At 43.3% G+C, this 15,292-nt stretch overlaps 1 protein-coding gene across 3 annotated transcripts; it reads right to left on the bottom strand.

Annotated features, from left to right (window-relative positions):
* Window positions 1-618: 618 nt before the first annotated feature.
* Window positions 619-14,943, bottom strand: LOC133380855 (zinc finger protein 883-like). Of its 3 annotated transcripts, none has more exons than XM_061618988.1 (7): window positions 14,684-14,943; window positions 14,043-14,130; window positions 13,832-13,952; window positions 12,180-12,268; window positions 6,954-7,074; window positions 5,227-5,862; window positions 619-3,520 (listed from the first exon to the last, which is right to left on the bottom strand). In XM_061618988.1, exons 2-7 carry the CDS (start codon window positions 14,055-14,057, stop codon window positions 2,568-2,570), a joined length of 1,935 nt encoding a protein of 644 aa, XP_061474972.1. In that variant the 5' UTR covers window positions 14,058-14,130; window positions 14,684-14,943; the 3' UTR covers window positions 619-2,567. The 3 variants fall into 3 exon arrangements, with proteins under 3 accessions (XP_061474972.1, XP_061474974.1, XP_061474973.1); XM_061618990.1 differs by having other exon boundaries at window positions 5,227-5,859; window positions 14,684-14,942; XM_061618989.1 differs by lacking the exon at window positions 14,684-14,943 and adding an exon at window positions 14,534-14,672.
* Window positions 14,944-15,292: the final 349 nt, after the last annotated feature.

The following is a 15,292-nucleotide window of genomic DNA, read 5'->3' as shown; positions in this document are numbered from 1 at the left end:
CATAAAGAAACCACAGTCTCTGCTGGCCTTCTTTCCAAGGAAACCAAACCCTGGGTAAGCGCAGGGACCCCTGGAGATCTCACACCGCTCAGAGATTGGGGTGGTGCACAACAAGGTGGTGCTTTACTGCAACTCTACTCTTGATATGATCACGTGCAAGGTGTGCTCTTGAGCAGTTTGATTAGGTTCAGGGTGAGGAACCTCTGGCTCCCGGTCAAAGTAGGCTCACCAGCCAGGGTTCCTAATAAGGTCCTCGAGGCCATTTCGCCCTTGAGGCCATGCCTACCTGCCACTCACCTGTGGACCCTTAAAGGTGTGGCTGCAAAGGAGCCATTGGGAGCCTTAGGGTGTGCTCCCAATGTTCCTTTGCAAGACCTCACATTCGGCACTTTTTAACTTGGGGGCAAAATGCAACCTGCATTGCTTTTGGCTGGAGCAGGATCCATTCGGGGGTTCTCCTCTTCCTCCTCCATGTGGTCTTGCTTTCTCTCCCTCCCATGCTTATTAGCCATTATATTTAATAATATTGCTTCAATATATTATTAATAATATTGATTCAACTAACTGATTCAGAATTAATATCAAACAGATTTCCTCTGGAATTGAATCATTTTGATTTTATTCATTAACAGCATTCATATGCCACCTATTAACAGTGTTCTCTGGGCAGCAAATGAACAACAAAACATTAAAATACAATCATATTGTAAATTGTAATTCTAGATTACTAGAAAACAGGACTCTTGAATCGGACTAGACTTTACCACCAAACTAATTCACAGAGTAACTATTTTTAACCACTGTTTCCTGGCTCCTTTCCCCCCCAGTAATAAACAAAAATAATTTCTGAATCTAACTAATGAGAAATATAAGGTTTGGTCTATTGTTTCAATACCAGGGACCCAACACAAAATGTAAAACAAACGCAAAATGTAAAGATAAACCAAAAAGGAAAAAAAAAGTCAATACTTGTCTCAGGGGAAATTCCATATCTTTTATCTCCTCTCCTTCTGTGTGGTGAGTCCCTTAGTCCTATATCGGGGGACCAGAACTCTGCTCATCCATGGGTCCTCCTCTCTGCACGTGCTCCTCCGCCTGCTGCTTTTCCCATCCCCACCTGCCTTCCCAGCAGGTTGTTTGGGTTCTCTGGCTTGCCACTGAGTTGGTTTATCCAGACAGATCCCTGGTGCTGTCATTGCAGTTCCCTACGTCATCTGAAGCATCATGGCAATGGGGGGAAAGGCAAGTGCAATTCCAAAGCATGGGTTTGTTTCTGCTGCCACTGCTCCATGTCCCTGACTGTCCTCCCTTCTTATATATTGGGGTGGGGTGGGAAGAGCATCCTGTGGGACCTGCAATCCCTGTACAACATCACATTACCTTGGGGTAATGTTTTGGGGGTCAGTTGATGGAGGCAAAGCCTGTCGTGGGAAGGACCACCCCGTTTCACTCTCTTTTCCCAACATCTTCTATTTCTCTGCACTCGCTTTTCCCTCCTCTCTTTCTATGTCACCCCCTTCTCCCCCCCCCTTACCTCACCACACAGCACAGTTTCCAGTGGATGGACAGATCACTCTTGCCAGAGGTGTGAACTGTAGGGGGCTCCACCCCCCTCCTCCCATCACTCCATCCATTTCACCTTTCTCCTCTCATTTTTCCCTCTCCTTCTCTCCCATCAGTGCTCCTCCCACCCACGTGAAATTAGGCTAAGGACCAAAGGTTGTTCACCCCTGCTTGGGGAGAGCACAACAGTCAGCACAACCTAGGCCACATTCACATCATTCACTTATTCCACTATTATTCCACTTTAAACAGTCATGGCTTCCCCCAAAGGATTCCAGGAAGTGTCATTTATGAAGGCTGCTGAGAGTTGTTAGGAGACCCTCTATTCCCCTCACACAGCTACAATTGTCAGATAGGTTAACGGTCAGTCCCTCTTCCCAGAGAACTCTGAGAATTGTAGCTCTATGAGAGCAATAGGGGTCTGCTAACAACTGTCAGCACCCTTCACAAGCTACCCTTCCCAGGATTCTTTGGGGAAAACTTGGACTGTTTAAAGTGGAATAATAGTGGGGGAAAACGTATGGTGTGAATGTGGTCTAAGTCAGGAAACTACCTTCTGGGTTAGTGGTTCCAGCTCTCTTGATGGCACTTGCAGATTGGAGAGGGGTCACCTGATGTCTGGGAATAGTGCAGGATCATATTTGTTTAATTTATTTATCGTATTTGTATCTTGTCCTTTCTCCAGGATGGTATATACACAAGGTATTCTCCACTTCATTCTCATAACCCTGTGAGGTAGGTTAGGCTAACACGATTATTGGCCCAAGGTCACCAGCAACTATCATGGCATGGCTGGGTAGCCATGATCAAACCAGACCAATACTCTTTGCATTACATTTGGCTTTCAGCTACAGCACAAGGTTTTGACATTTTGAGTGACACTTGCCCTCTCCAGCCACCTTCACTTCAGCTCTAAGCATAGAAAGAATCTTATAATTTGCAGTTAAGAGAAAGAGCTGATAAAGCTTTCCTTTTTTTTGCCTTATCCCAACACAGCTAGGAGTTCAGTGATTAGCTCCAGAGCTGTAGCCAATGCCTTTCAGACCCACAGCATCAGGAGCATATGGGTCACTCTTAATGGTTATTGTTGCACTGATGTTGTCTTCAGTGTTGTGGGACCTCCTATGTTGAATAAACTGCTTGCTACCATTAATGTTTTTCCCACAGTCAGGACATATGAACGAAGTCTTCCCTATGTGGATTCTTTGATGTGTTACAAGGTGTGAACTCACGCGAAAGCTTTTCCCACATTCAGGGCACTGATAAGGTTTCTCTCCTGTGTGGATTCTCTGGTGGATAATAAAGTGGGCCCGCTGACTAAAACATTTCCCACACTCTGAGCACATATATGGCTTCTCTCCTGTGTGAATTCGCTGGTGAATAACAAGGTTCATTTTAACACTGAATTTTTTACCACAGTCAAGGCACTCGTACGGTTTTTCTTCCATGTGAATCCCTCGGTGTTTTGCAAGGTGAGAGTTCCGGATATAGGTTTTCCCACAATCAGAACATTTATAGGGTCTTTCACCTCTGTGGCTCCTCTGGTGCCTCTTGAGGGCTGAGTTCTGAATGAAACGTTTCCCACAGTCGGTGCAGATATAAGGTTTCTCTCCTGTGTGGATTCTCTCATGGTCAACCAGATGGGAGCTGTATCTGAAGCTCTTTCCACAGTGGTGACATGTAAGTGGCCTTTTAGCCCTCACAATTCTTGTCTTTATTGTGATGTCCTTCTGAGATATGAAACTTCCAGTTTTCAAAATGGCTTGATCCTGGGCCTGCTCCGAGGGATTTCTCTGTAAACTATCCAAACTTCCCTGATTCTGAATATCTTTTTCCAGTTGAGGATTGTGAGGACAAACTTGTTGCAATGTCCTGCAAAGGATTCCACATGGTTCTAATTGCTCGCAAACGTTCTGCTGAGGAGCTTTTTTCTCTCTTCCACAAACTGTCCCATTGCCTACAGAATAAGAGAAAGAAAGGTAGAAACCATAAATCCCCGTGGTTAGCACAGCTAGTGTGCCAAGTACAGCCTGTGCACAATCACCAGTCCAGTACCCAACTATGGGAAGGAGCAATGGTTCAGTGATGGAACACATGCTTTGCGTACAGAAAGTTCCATGTTCAATCCCCTGGCATCATTTAAAGGAACTGAAGTAGCAGGCAATGAGAAAGGTATCTGCTTGAGGCTCTGAAGAGCTGCTGCTTGTCAGAGTGGACAATAACTGGTGCAGATGGATAGTTCTACACTGGTATAAGGCAACTTCCAATACCCATCCAGTAACCAATATGGGACCACCACATGGTACTTTTACACCAACAAGTAACAATGGGGAATAGATCAGTCATGTGAGAGGGCCTTCTAAAACACTCAAGGTGTTTGGAAGTTGTGTAGCCAGTAGTGTAGTGGCAAATTCAGAAGTGCATGAATAGTAACAGCCATGTCCCCCGCTTTTCTTTGCCCCTGGGTTAAGAATAATATCTTTGTTATGCCTTCTCCCACAACAGTCATCCCTAGGAGTCAATAAGCATGAAAGGGGAGAGTGTTGGCTACTGAGAAGAGTCTTCTCAGTGGCTGACTTACCTCCTTTCACTCTGATTGGCTCCAATCAGCAGGAAAGGACAAGGAAGCATTTAGAAGACTCTTCTCAGTGGCTAACAAACAACCCTTTCATGCTGATTGGCTCATAGGATGCTGGAGACATTGGGACTCTGGTGGGACCCTGCTCCCATAACAGTAATTGGTCTAAGACCCCTGAGACCCCAGATGACTACACCCCTATGTGTAGCATAGTGTAGATCATGTACATGAGTCAAGAAATCCCTAATTCAAAGCTCTGCACATAATGACTCAATTATGTAGTCTGCCTTGGGGAGAATTCTATTTTTTCAAAGGCACTATATATATGTATCTTAAAAACTCCAAATATTGTTATTACAGGGAGGGGTTTGCTGGGCTCAAGAGAAAGGAGCCAATCTGTGGAATTCTGCAGATCTTCTGATCTAACTGGAGTTAGCCACAGCCCTCAATACCAGAGGGAAAGTGGAAAATTACTTAACAAATAGATGTCTGTGACAAGCTTAGAAGTTCAGGACTGGCCCAAGACATTTTGCTGCCCGTGACAAAGGATAAGATGGTCCATCCCCACCCCGGCCTAATTCTGGACTGGCAGCTGAATTTTACTTCAGTATTGGCAACAGGATAATGTCCTCCAGTGTCCCTGAGGGCAGCAGTCTCATTTAGGGAGTGTATGACAAGCCTGTGACACACATAGCTCTGATCTCCAACACAAAGGAATGGCTAGGGGACTCAGGAGGAATGGTTGGCGGGAAATACTGTTTCTGTCCCTGCCCACATCTGCCACCTAAAGTATTTGCCTTATTCTGCCATTAATGGTAGAGCAGGCCCTGTATGAAGTAGAAAGTTTCTCGTTCAAATCTCTCCTTGGCTTTGAACTCACTGGGTACCCTCAGGCAAGGCACTCTTCGCTCATTCAGTGTCCCTCATCTGCAATATGGGGATAGTAATGCTGGTTTCCTCCACAGAGTCAATTTTAAGATAGTCAGCTAATCAATGTTATTTATTATAACCAAACATTAAAGTAAAATTATTAATAGGCCTTGGGGGACAACATATGAACAGAACAGTTAACCACATTTCCTTACCATTATGAATTTTCTGATGTGTAATAAGGTTGGAGCTTTGGTAGAAACCTTTTCCACAGTCAGGGCACTTATAGCATTTCTCTCCAGTGTGGATTCTCCGGTGCCGTATCAGGGCTGACTGGTAAATGAAGCTTTTCCCACAATCAAGGCATGCATATGCCCTCTCCCCAGTGTGGATTCTCTGATGCTGACTAAGTGCTGAACTCTGACTGAATTTTTTCTCACAGATGAGACAGACATAGGGTTTCTCTCCTGTGTGGATTCTCTGATGTTGAGTTAGGGCTGAGCTCTGATTGAAGCTTTTCCCACACACCTGACATTGATATGGCTTCTCTCCCGTGTGGATTCTCATATGTGCAGTGAGTGCTGATTTGTGACAGAAGCTTTTTCCACATTTGGGACAAGAATCCTTTCTTTCTCCCATGTTAACTGGAGGACATTTAGTAGCCTTGACGCTTGCTCTTAACTGAGTAGTTTCACCCAGCCTCTCCACTGGCTGCTTCTCCTGCTGGCTCTCTGGCTTGTAACCATTCTTACAGGCACTGGGACTTAGAAAGTCCTTCTCTTGCCAATGTCTCAGTAATCTCCCATATGGTTCTGTATATCTGGGACTCCTCTGTTGACAGCAATCACCTGCTAAGAAAGATTCCAGACATTAGGCAACGTGCCAGGAACAGCAGAAAAGGCAGAAGGGCAAGGTCGGGTTTCCAGAGGGTGCTGGTGGTATCCAAAGGAGTATTGAATCTACTAGCACAAGGATTTCTGCTTGCACAAGGGAATCCTCCCTCTCCTCTCCCCATGCACCCTCCCAAAATCTGATCTGGAGGTTTGGGGGAAAACCAGAACAGATTTAAGGAGCACAGGGAGAGGAGAGGGAGAGTGATTTCCGTTGCGTATCAAAAAGTCCTTGCACTAACAGAAGCACATAATTGGACACCACACACCATATCTACCCCACTTTTCCATTTTGACAAATGCTCAAGGCAGCTTACACCATCACCATAATTAACAGTAAATGGAGCAACAAAGGTAAAAAGTTGCAGATAAAAACAAATTCAGTTTAAAATGCCAAGGCAAAAAAACTTAGCAGTGTCAGTACTGATTCCTGATTCTAGCACATCATTTAGCTGACTGGAGGTAAAGCCAAAGCTAAAAGGACAGGGAACGAGGGAGAGGGAGATGAGTCCTGCTGATGAAAGGGCCTTCGTCACTCTCCCTCATTGTTCATCCGTTATGTGGAAACAAAAGGGCAGACATTGTAATGTAAATTAGGATTCTGGCCAATGTTGTTGTTTTTTTTAAACGAAATCCCTAAATTTGGGCCCCTCCAGGGTTTGTTGCCCATTGTATTCTGTAATGTGTCTTGACACAATAGTAGTGCATTAGTGATGGCTTTATACTAGACCATCCCTTAGTTGCTCTGTGATGCTTCCCCAGCGTTATCACATTATTGCCATTTGGCAGGGCACACTTGCGCTACAGGGCAGCAAAAGCAGGACAAAGAATAAACCAGAACATTTTGGGTATAAAACGTTACAGGGTTTCAGTAGGAAGTTATGTGGGACCTGCACTGATTGGAAACAAAGCAGTATGTCTGCTCCCAGAAAGTTTGTAGGAACAAAGAGCACTAGCAGAAATCCATGTGCTGGCTTCCACTAGCACAATGATTTAGCTGAATATGGCCCCAAGTGTTTAATATAGGAGGCAACAGAAGGTGGAATTCATACCCAGTGAAGTCAGGTGCTCGTAGTTCTCCCGCATGACATCCCAGTATAGGGCTCTGTCGTTCACATCCAGCAAGACCCACTCTTGCTCACTGAAATACACGGCCACCTCCTCAAAAGTCACCTGAAAATCACCATCACACATTTGACAAAAATTGTAGAGGATCAGGAAGAGGCTCAAGTTTGCCCCCACCAAATTTAATTCCGTTCTCTTTGTGTCTGCCTTACCCCCATTTTGGAGAGGGGAGAGATATATGCCAAGAATTTAAGCACAGCTCTGCTCTGATAGCATCGTAAGGAACTCCTTCAGTGTTTAGTACTGAAACACGCCTCTACTTCCTAGGTAGCCCATCTAATAGCTTGGTTCAGCAGATTTGAAACTGATCTACATTTATGAAAAATGAACTGCCTTCAAGTTGATCCGGACTTATGGCGACCCTACAAATAGGGTTTTCATGGTAAGCGGTATTCAGAGGTGGTTTACTATTGCCTCCCTCTGAGGCTGAGAGGCAGTGACTGGCCCAAGGTCACCCAGTGAGCTTCATGGCTGTGTGGGGATTTGAACATGGTCTCCCAGGGTGTAGTCCAACACTCAAACCACTACACCACACTGGCTCTATATATACATTTATAGCATAGGCATATCTCTACACTGACTTAACTGATACGGTCTCCCAAGTCCCTCTACACTAACACCACCCCATCTGAACCCTGAGATTTATTATTTTGTCAAAGTGTTAAGGCTGCAGCTCAGTGGTAGAGCATCTGCTTTGAATGCAGTTGGTCCCAGGTTCAATCCCTGGCATCTCCTGGTAGGCCTGGGAGAGACCCCGTCTGAAACCGTAAAGAGCCACTGCCAGTCAGTGTAGACAATACTGATGTAGGTGAACCAATGGTCTGACTCAGTATAAAGCAGCTTCCTAAGATTCCTCCTGCCCTCACAACTACAAATCGCAGGGTTCCTTGGGGGAAGCAATGACTTTACAATGATACTATACTACTAGCAGAAACCAGTAATGATTTGAAACGAATGCTGATGAAAGTTAAAGAGGAAAGCACAAAAGCAGGACTACAGCTGAATGTCAAGAAGACTAAAGTAATGACAACAGAAGATTTATGTAACTGAGGACATTGACCTTGTCAAAGATTATCAGTACCTCGGCACAGTCATTAACCAAAATGGAGACAATAGTCAAGAAATCAGAAGAAGGCTAGGACTGGGGAGGAAAGCTATGAGAGAACTAGGAAAGGTCCTCAAATGCAAAGTTGTATCACTGAACACTAAAGTCAGGATCATTCAGACCATGGTATTCCCGATCTCTATGCATGGATGTGAAAGTTCGACAGTGAAAAAAGCAGAGCTTGGAAAAGTTATTTTTTTGAACTACAACTCTCATCAGCCCAATCCAGTGGCCATGCTGGTTGGGGCTGATGGGACTTGTAGTTCAAAAAAGTAACTTTTCCAAGCTCTGGAAAAAAAGGGGGTAAGAGAAAAAACAACTCATTTGAAATGTGGTGTTGGAGGAGGGCTTTGCACACACCATGCACTGCAAAAAAGACAAATGTTCCATCAACATTTACCATCCGACACACGGCTATCAGAAATAAGACTTTCTCGGTTGCCGCTCCCTTCTTATGGAACCAGCTTCCGCCCGAGATACGACTTTCCACTTCTATCATCGATTTCCGGCGCCGGATAAAAACATTTTTATTTTACCAAGCTTTTAACGTCTGATTGAAAATATTGTAGAAAATTGTTTTAGTAGATATATTTTCATATTTTTTAATTGCGTTATTTAGTATTTTGTATTGGACTATGCCTTACTGTTCTCCGCTCTGAATTCTAAATTTTTTGAACTAGAGCGGAATATAAATCCATTAAATAAATAAATAAATAAATAAAATAAAATAATTGGGTGTTAGAACAAATTAAACCAGAACTGTCACTAGAAGCTAAAATGATGAAACTAAGGTTTTATTATTATTGTTATTGTTTTGTTGTTGTTGTTGTTGTTATTGAAGAGCTAGTGTGGTGTAGTGGTTAAGGTGTTGGACTACGCAGGGTTCAAATCCTCACATAGCCATGAAGCTCACTAGCTGACCTTGGGCCAGTCACTGCCTCTCAGCCTCGTTAAAACCCTATTCATAGGGTTGCCATAAGTCGGAATCGACTTGAAGACAGTACATATTATTATTATTTGATCTATATCCCGCCCTTCCTCCCAGCAGGAGCCCAGAAGCGCTAAAAAATAATTTAAAACATCATAAAAACAGACCCCAAAATACATTAAAACAAAACAAATTTAAAAACATTTTTTAAAAAAAGCTTTAAAAACATCTTTAAAAAGGTTAAAAACATATTAAAAAAAGCATATTAAAAAGCAAGTCCAACACAGATGCAGACTGGGATAGGTCTCAACTTAAAATGCTTGTTGAAAGAGGAAAGTCTTCAAAAGGCGCCAAAAAGGTAAGAGAGATGGTGCCTGCCTAATATTTAAGGGGAGGGAATTTCACCGGGTAGGTGCTGCCACACTAAAGGTCCGTTTCCTATATTGTGCAGAACAAACCTCCTGATAAGATGGTATCTGCAGGAGGCCCTCACCTGCAGAGCGCAGTGATCGACTGGGTATATAATGGGTAAGACGGTCTTTCAGGTATCCTGGTCCTGAGCTGTATAGGGCTTTGTATACCAAAACTAGAACCTTGAACTTGGCCCGGTAGCAAATGGGCAGCCAGTGTAATTCTTTCAGGAGTGGGGTGACATGTTGGCGATACCCTGCCCCAGTGAGCAGTCTCACTGCCACATTTTGCACCAGCAAAGTTATCCTACTTTGGACACATCATGAGAAGACATGATTTACTAGAAAAGACAATAATGCTGGGAAAATAGAAGGAAGTAGAAAAAGAGGAAGGCCTAACAAGAGATGGATTGATTCCATAAAGGAAGCCACAGACCTGAACTTACAAGATCTGAACAGGGTGGTTCATGACAGATGCTCTAGATCACTGATTCATGGGGTCGCCATAAGTCGTAATCGACTTGAACAGTGGCGTCACTAGGGGGGTGCGGGGGGTGCGGACCGCACCAGGTGACACCATCAGAGGGGGGTGACTCTCAGCTTTAATTTAAAATAAAATTAAGTTTCTAGGTGGTCCGGTTCTCGAGATATACATAAAAACGTCAGCCGCCCCTCTTTCAGTTTTTTCCCCTCTTGTGTGTTGGAGTCAGATCCTGGGCAGTGTTTTCAAAACCTTCCCAATACTTGCTTTTGTGGGGGTAAAAGCATTGCTAATCCCATATCTCCAGAGTAAATCCCATTGAATTCAATAGGATTTACTTTTGAGTAGACATGGTTATGAATGTGCTGAAAATCAATGGGACTTTGGAGTGAATGTAAAAAAGAATTGTGTTTGTGTTGTCTTTCTGTCCCTCCCTCCTCCAGTCCTATTTTAAAGCAAGTAGGCAGGGCTTACTTAGGTATTACAGTTTTTATTCTGTAAGAAACGAATACTGATTTTTTAAAAACTAATACTGACCAACTGGTTTGACAATAAACTATTATATGGGCTGTATGTATTTATACATCTGCAGTGTATGTGTGTAGTCTTTCCAACGACCCTGTGAGGTAGGGTTGGAAACCAAGGCAGCTCACAACAAGAAATAAAGCCATTTAAAATCCAATAACCATAAAGCAAGAATAAACAGTTGGAAAACAGCCTAAAGAGGCATGATTCTGAATTTTGGGTTGGGTGAATGAAGTTTATTTATTTATTATTTGATTTATATCCCGCCCTTCCTCCCAGTAGGAGCCCAGGGCGGCAAACAAAAGCACTAAAAGCACTTTAAAACATCATAAAAACAGACTTTAAAATATATTAAAACACCTTTGAAAATATTTTTTAAAAGCTTTAAAAAAACATTTTTTTTAAAAAAAAGGCTTAAAAACATATTAAAAAGCAATTCCAACACAGACTCAGACTTGGATAAGGTCTCAAGTTGAAAGAACAAGTTCCTTATCACTTGAGGCTGTAGTTCTCTGCACACTTCCCAGTTTGAGTAAGCCCCATTGAATACATTGGGGCTTGCTTCTGAGTAAACAAACATTGGATTGCACTATAAATATATTTACAGATTGTGTAATTCATAAACATATTTGAGAGTCATGTTTATATAAATATTTCTTCATACTGTGTCCCAATAAGTATTTGATTTCACACTATGGTTGTAGATGATTTTTCCCTCTACATTTTAAGTTTGCCCTTCTTCCTGGGGGTGGTCATGGTTCTCCATTGTTTTCATCCTGAGGGGAGGATAGGCTGAGAGATGGTGAGTAGCACATTTAAGGTCTCTTCACCTCCCCCCCCCTTTTCATTTGTATTTATTTTATATTTCTCCAATATATTGGCTCCTAGAGATGGTTGTTGTTATGAGAGAATGCATTAACAAAGATCTCATTCTTAATCCAGGAGCAAAAAAGGGTGTACGTGGCTGTAACTATCATGAAGGGACCCTGCAGCTCTGAATTTTCTACTAAACAACTGATAAATACCTATGTAACTTTGTGTCTGGAGACTTATTATTAAGAATCACTTTCCATAATTGTAAGGAGGTATGTCCACACGCAAGCATCCCAGGCACCTAAATGAGGGGAGACAGCAGCATAGGGACATAAGCAGGTGTCTTATTCCAGGGGTTCCCAAACTTTTCTTCTACATAGACCACTTGAAAATTGCTGAGGGTCTGAAAGTATCTTAAAATTTACTGTGGGCATATGCAAGATAATTAACTCCCATTAGTAATAAGAGCAAGAATTTGGGCTGTGCGTATGATATTGTAATTTAAAGGTGTAATTTTAATTTTGCTAGTTGTTTATGTCACTACTATTGCCATTACATTCAGTGATATATGGGAATTACGATTTACGAGTAACATTAGTACAAAAAACATTACTAAAGATTCTGTATGGTCTGATACGGGAGGAGGTCCATGGGGGTGACACCATGAGATACCGCACCAGGTGACACCAACCCTAGTGACGCCACTGGACCTGAAGCCACATAACAACAAAAAAATTGGGGTTAGGCTTGCAGCATATTTGCACCCTAAATTTCCAGCCAAGCTGCTTGCCTTCTTTCATATAAGCGAAAAAGAAATAATGAAGCACCTATTTTCTTGCAACACTTGCATATTCCTTGTCCATTTCACAGAACAGGGGCATCTATAGATACCTGGGGAAGCTCCATGGTGCTGGAAGAATGGGATGGTGCCAAAGGAAGCCGAGATAAAATTCTGCCATCTGTCAAGGTGAGGAGGACACCTGGAGATTGGAGAAGAGCCATCAGTCTATGCCATGTCTCATGACAGCATGTCATCCTCTTTCTTTTAAGAAAATACCTCAATGAAGACTATACCCCAGAGGAGTATCCTGCCTCCAATGATCAGGCACACCATACATTTAAAGCACATTTAAATCATATGACTTCTCCCAAAGAATCCTGGGAACTATAGTTAAGGGTTCTGAGAACTGTAGGTCTGTGAGGGGTAAACTACACTTCCCAGGATTCTTAGGGGGAAATCATGTGCTTTAAATGTACGGCGTGTATGCAGCCCTAGATGGTGGAGGAAGCTTTAAAAAAAAGCAGGCAGATACTAGTAATCCAAAGCAGTTTGGAAGAGGCTTTATACATAATATACAAAGATAAAAGCCATTCCCAAAGAGTCCACCACACGCCAACACTACACAAAAACCAGCATGTGGCTATGCAGAAAACAGGACAAGCTTCATTCTCAAAAGCTGTGATTGCCAGCTAGATTTTGCACCTACACCACTGGTGTCTCTCAGTGTAACCCTATAGTCTTTTTGATACATAAAAATGAGTGCAAATTAACTCCTACAGGAAGCGGTAAAGTGCACTGTAGTAGTGAGGGCCAAACCTGAACTTCCCTCCCATACAAAGCAACAAGGATTTTGCGGGCATCCATGTGCAATGTACCTCTGAGGCCCACCAAGACCCACCAGGGCTAGAGCCAGAAATCCCCAGCGAAAGATAAGCAGATTTAAGCCCCTTCTATGTCAATGGGAGAACTAAGTGTGTATCTATAGACATAAAAATGTAAGCAGAACACTGTGCAGTTGTCAGTGCCATAGAGAGCCTGGGTGGGTGGGTGAGAGTCTGGTGTGCCACCTAGGTGTGCTGCACGGTGGCAGTGTATGTCTGGGGTGGCGTGTCAGTAAAGCGGGGCAGCAGAGGAGCAGGCAAGGCAAGTGGGTTGGCGAGGGGAGTGGGGTTGCCTAGGGGTTGGTGAGCAGGAGGGTTGGCAAGCTAAGCAAACACGGAGTTGGCAAACAGCTAGCAGCAGGGCAGAGCACCCCGTATGTGTGTATCCCTTGTAATTTAAACCATATAATACAAAGGGAAACGTTTTCTTTCAACAAAGCTTCAACATAAGGATGATCATTTATGCACCTTCGTAAGTGTGACCAATGTGACTTAAAAGTGCATAACTCTCTCTGGTTGGTTAAGACTGTAAGAATATTAGAAGCACATTCTTCATTTTTACACAGTTCTCTGGACCTCCTGTGTTGGGATTGTTATGCCTTCTTTTGTTGGTTTGCTACCTGTTTTCGTAACCTTTAATAAAAATGCATTTTAAAAAGCCTCCCTCTGATTGGCTTATGTTCATTGTTTCTTACGTATCCTGAGCTTTAAGGTGGGAATGGGTAAGGCTATACGAATAAAATAAATGTATAGCTCAGATGTGTTTTAGAACATCCTAAAAAATAAGGAACAATGTTTTTTTTGAACCATGACATAGACTGGTTTACCAGGTCCTTTCAAAAAGGATGCTGAGAAGATCATTCTGGGGGCAGAATGCTTACCCAGTGAAGTCAGGTGCTTGTAGTTCTCCCACATGACATCCCAGTATAGGGCTCTTTCATTCATGTCCAGCAAGGCCCACTCCTGCTCAGTGAAATACACGGCCACCTCCTCAAAAGTCACCTGCATCAGAAACAGTCAATACCTGTCATTCTTAACAATCATTTTTCTTGCCCTCCCAGATAACAGGCCCACTCATAGAAAACTGCCTACCTGGGGAAGCACCATGGTGCTGGATGAATGGGGTAGTGCCAAAGGAAGCAAGACTCAATTCTGCTGTATGTCAGGGTGAGAAGAATGCCTGGGGATTACAGAAGAGATGCGAGTCTGTGGCTGCTTACACGCTTACCTATTGGTAGCCAGTGGTGGCTGTTGGCTCCACGTCCATGGGGCTTTAGCACCTTGAACGGTTCCCTGAAAGTTTCTACTAAAACCCGGAGTGGATTCCACTGCCCCACTGACATGGAGCCAACATCCACCACTGTTTGCAGCACACAGAAAAGTTTTTCTCAATACAGAATTGTGCCCGTACATCTTCAACATATTTTCAGTCTTGATTGATTTTAGATCCTACTGTCCACAAGGGTATGTATGGATACTTCTGTATTTGAAAATGTATAAAATAGATAAATAAAAGATAGCAATCCTGAAAGAGAAGCAATGAGGGAATAAAAGTGAGGCATATTTCTAATATCTAAACTTACATTCTCCCACTCACTTTTCCCGAGGCCACCGCCTTAACACAGTTTTTGCCTGTGTTGATGAAAGAGATGCTGCTAACCAGAGGTGGGAAATATCCAGACTGGTTAGTTTTCACAACTCTACGCACCGTAGGTTCTTCCCTTCCCCGTTACCTGTGTCTCTTTTCATACAAAATGACAGCTACAGAACCCAGGGGTGTTTTCAGTCCGGAGCAGCAAGGCACCCCTCTTCTCCCAGGCGTCAAGGAAGATTGGAACTAAAATGGCTCTTGCAAATCCCTTCCTGAAGGTGCAGCAGTTGCTCAATCTAATCCTGTTCCACCTCCGTTTGCAGAGCAGGGAGTGCGCGAAGAGAAGGCTGCCTCTCCTTCCAGCTTTGCAAACACCAGAGCCCTCTGCTGCCACTGTGCAATCATGGCAATTCCCCCCCCTTTGTCTTCCACTGGCTTCTGATTAGTAAATTAGCCATGGCGGTTGCGTATTTGTTTAAAATGTATACCCTTTCCACCCTTCAGGGTTGTAAGACTTTCAAGAGGGCCTCATAGCATATTTAAATGTCTCAGTGGATATGGTTGTCCTTATCCAGTCATTACATATAATAGCTGCAATTCAAACAGATTCGGCAATATTTAGTATCTGGCTTGACGGCTAGGATTGGGGTGGCGGAATGAAAATGACAGATAGGGCAGTCCAATACCAGGAAAGATACTGGAACAGATTATAAAGTAGTCAGGCAGTCTGTAAGCATTTGTATAACAATGC

This window comes from Rhineura floridana, chromosome 3 (assembly GCF_030035675.1).
Source record: "Rhineura floridana isolate rRhiFlo1 chromosome 3, rRhiFlo1.hap2, whole genome shotgun sequence".
NCBI classification, from domain to species: domain Eukaryota; kingdom Metazoa; phylum Chordata; class Lepidosauria; order Squamata; family Rhineuridae; genus Rhineura; species Rhineura floridana.
Note: the sequence above shows the minus strand (reverse complement) of the source record. Positions and strands in the feature narration are given on the sequence as shown.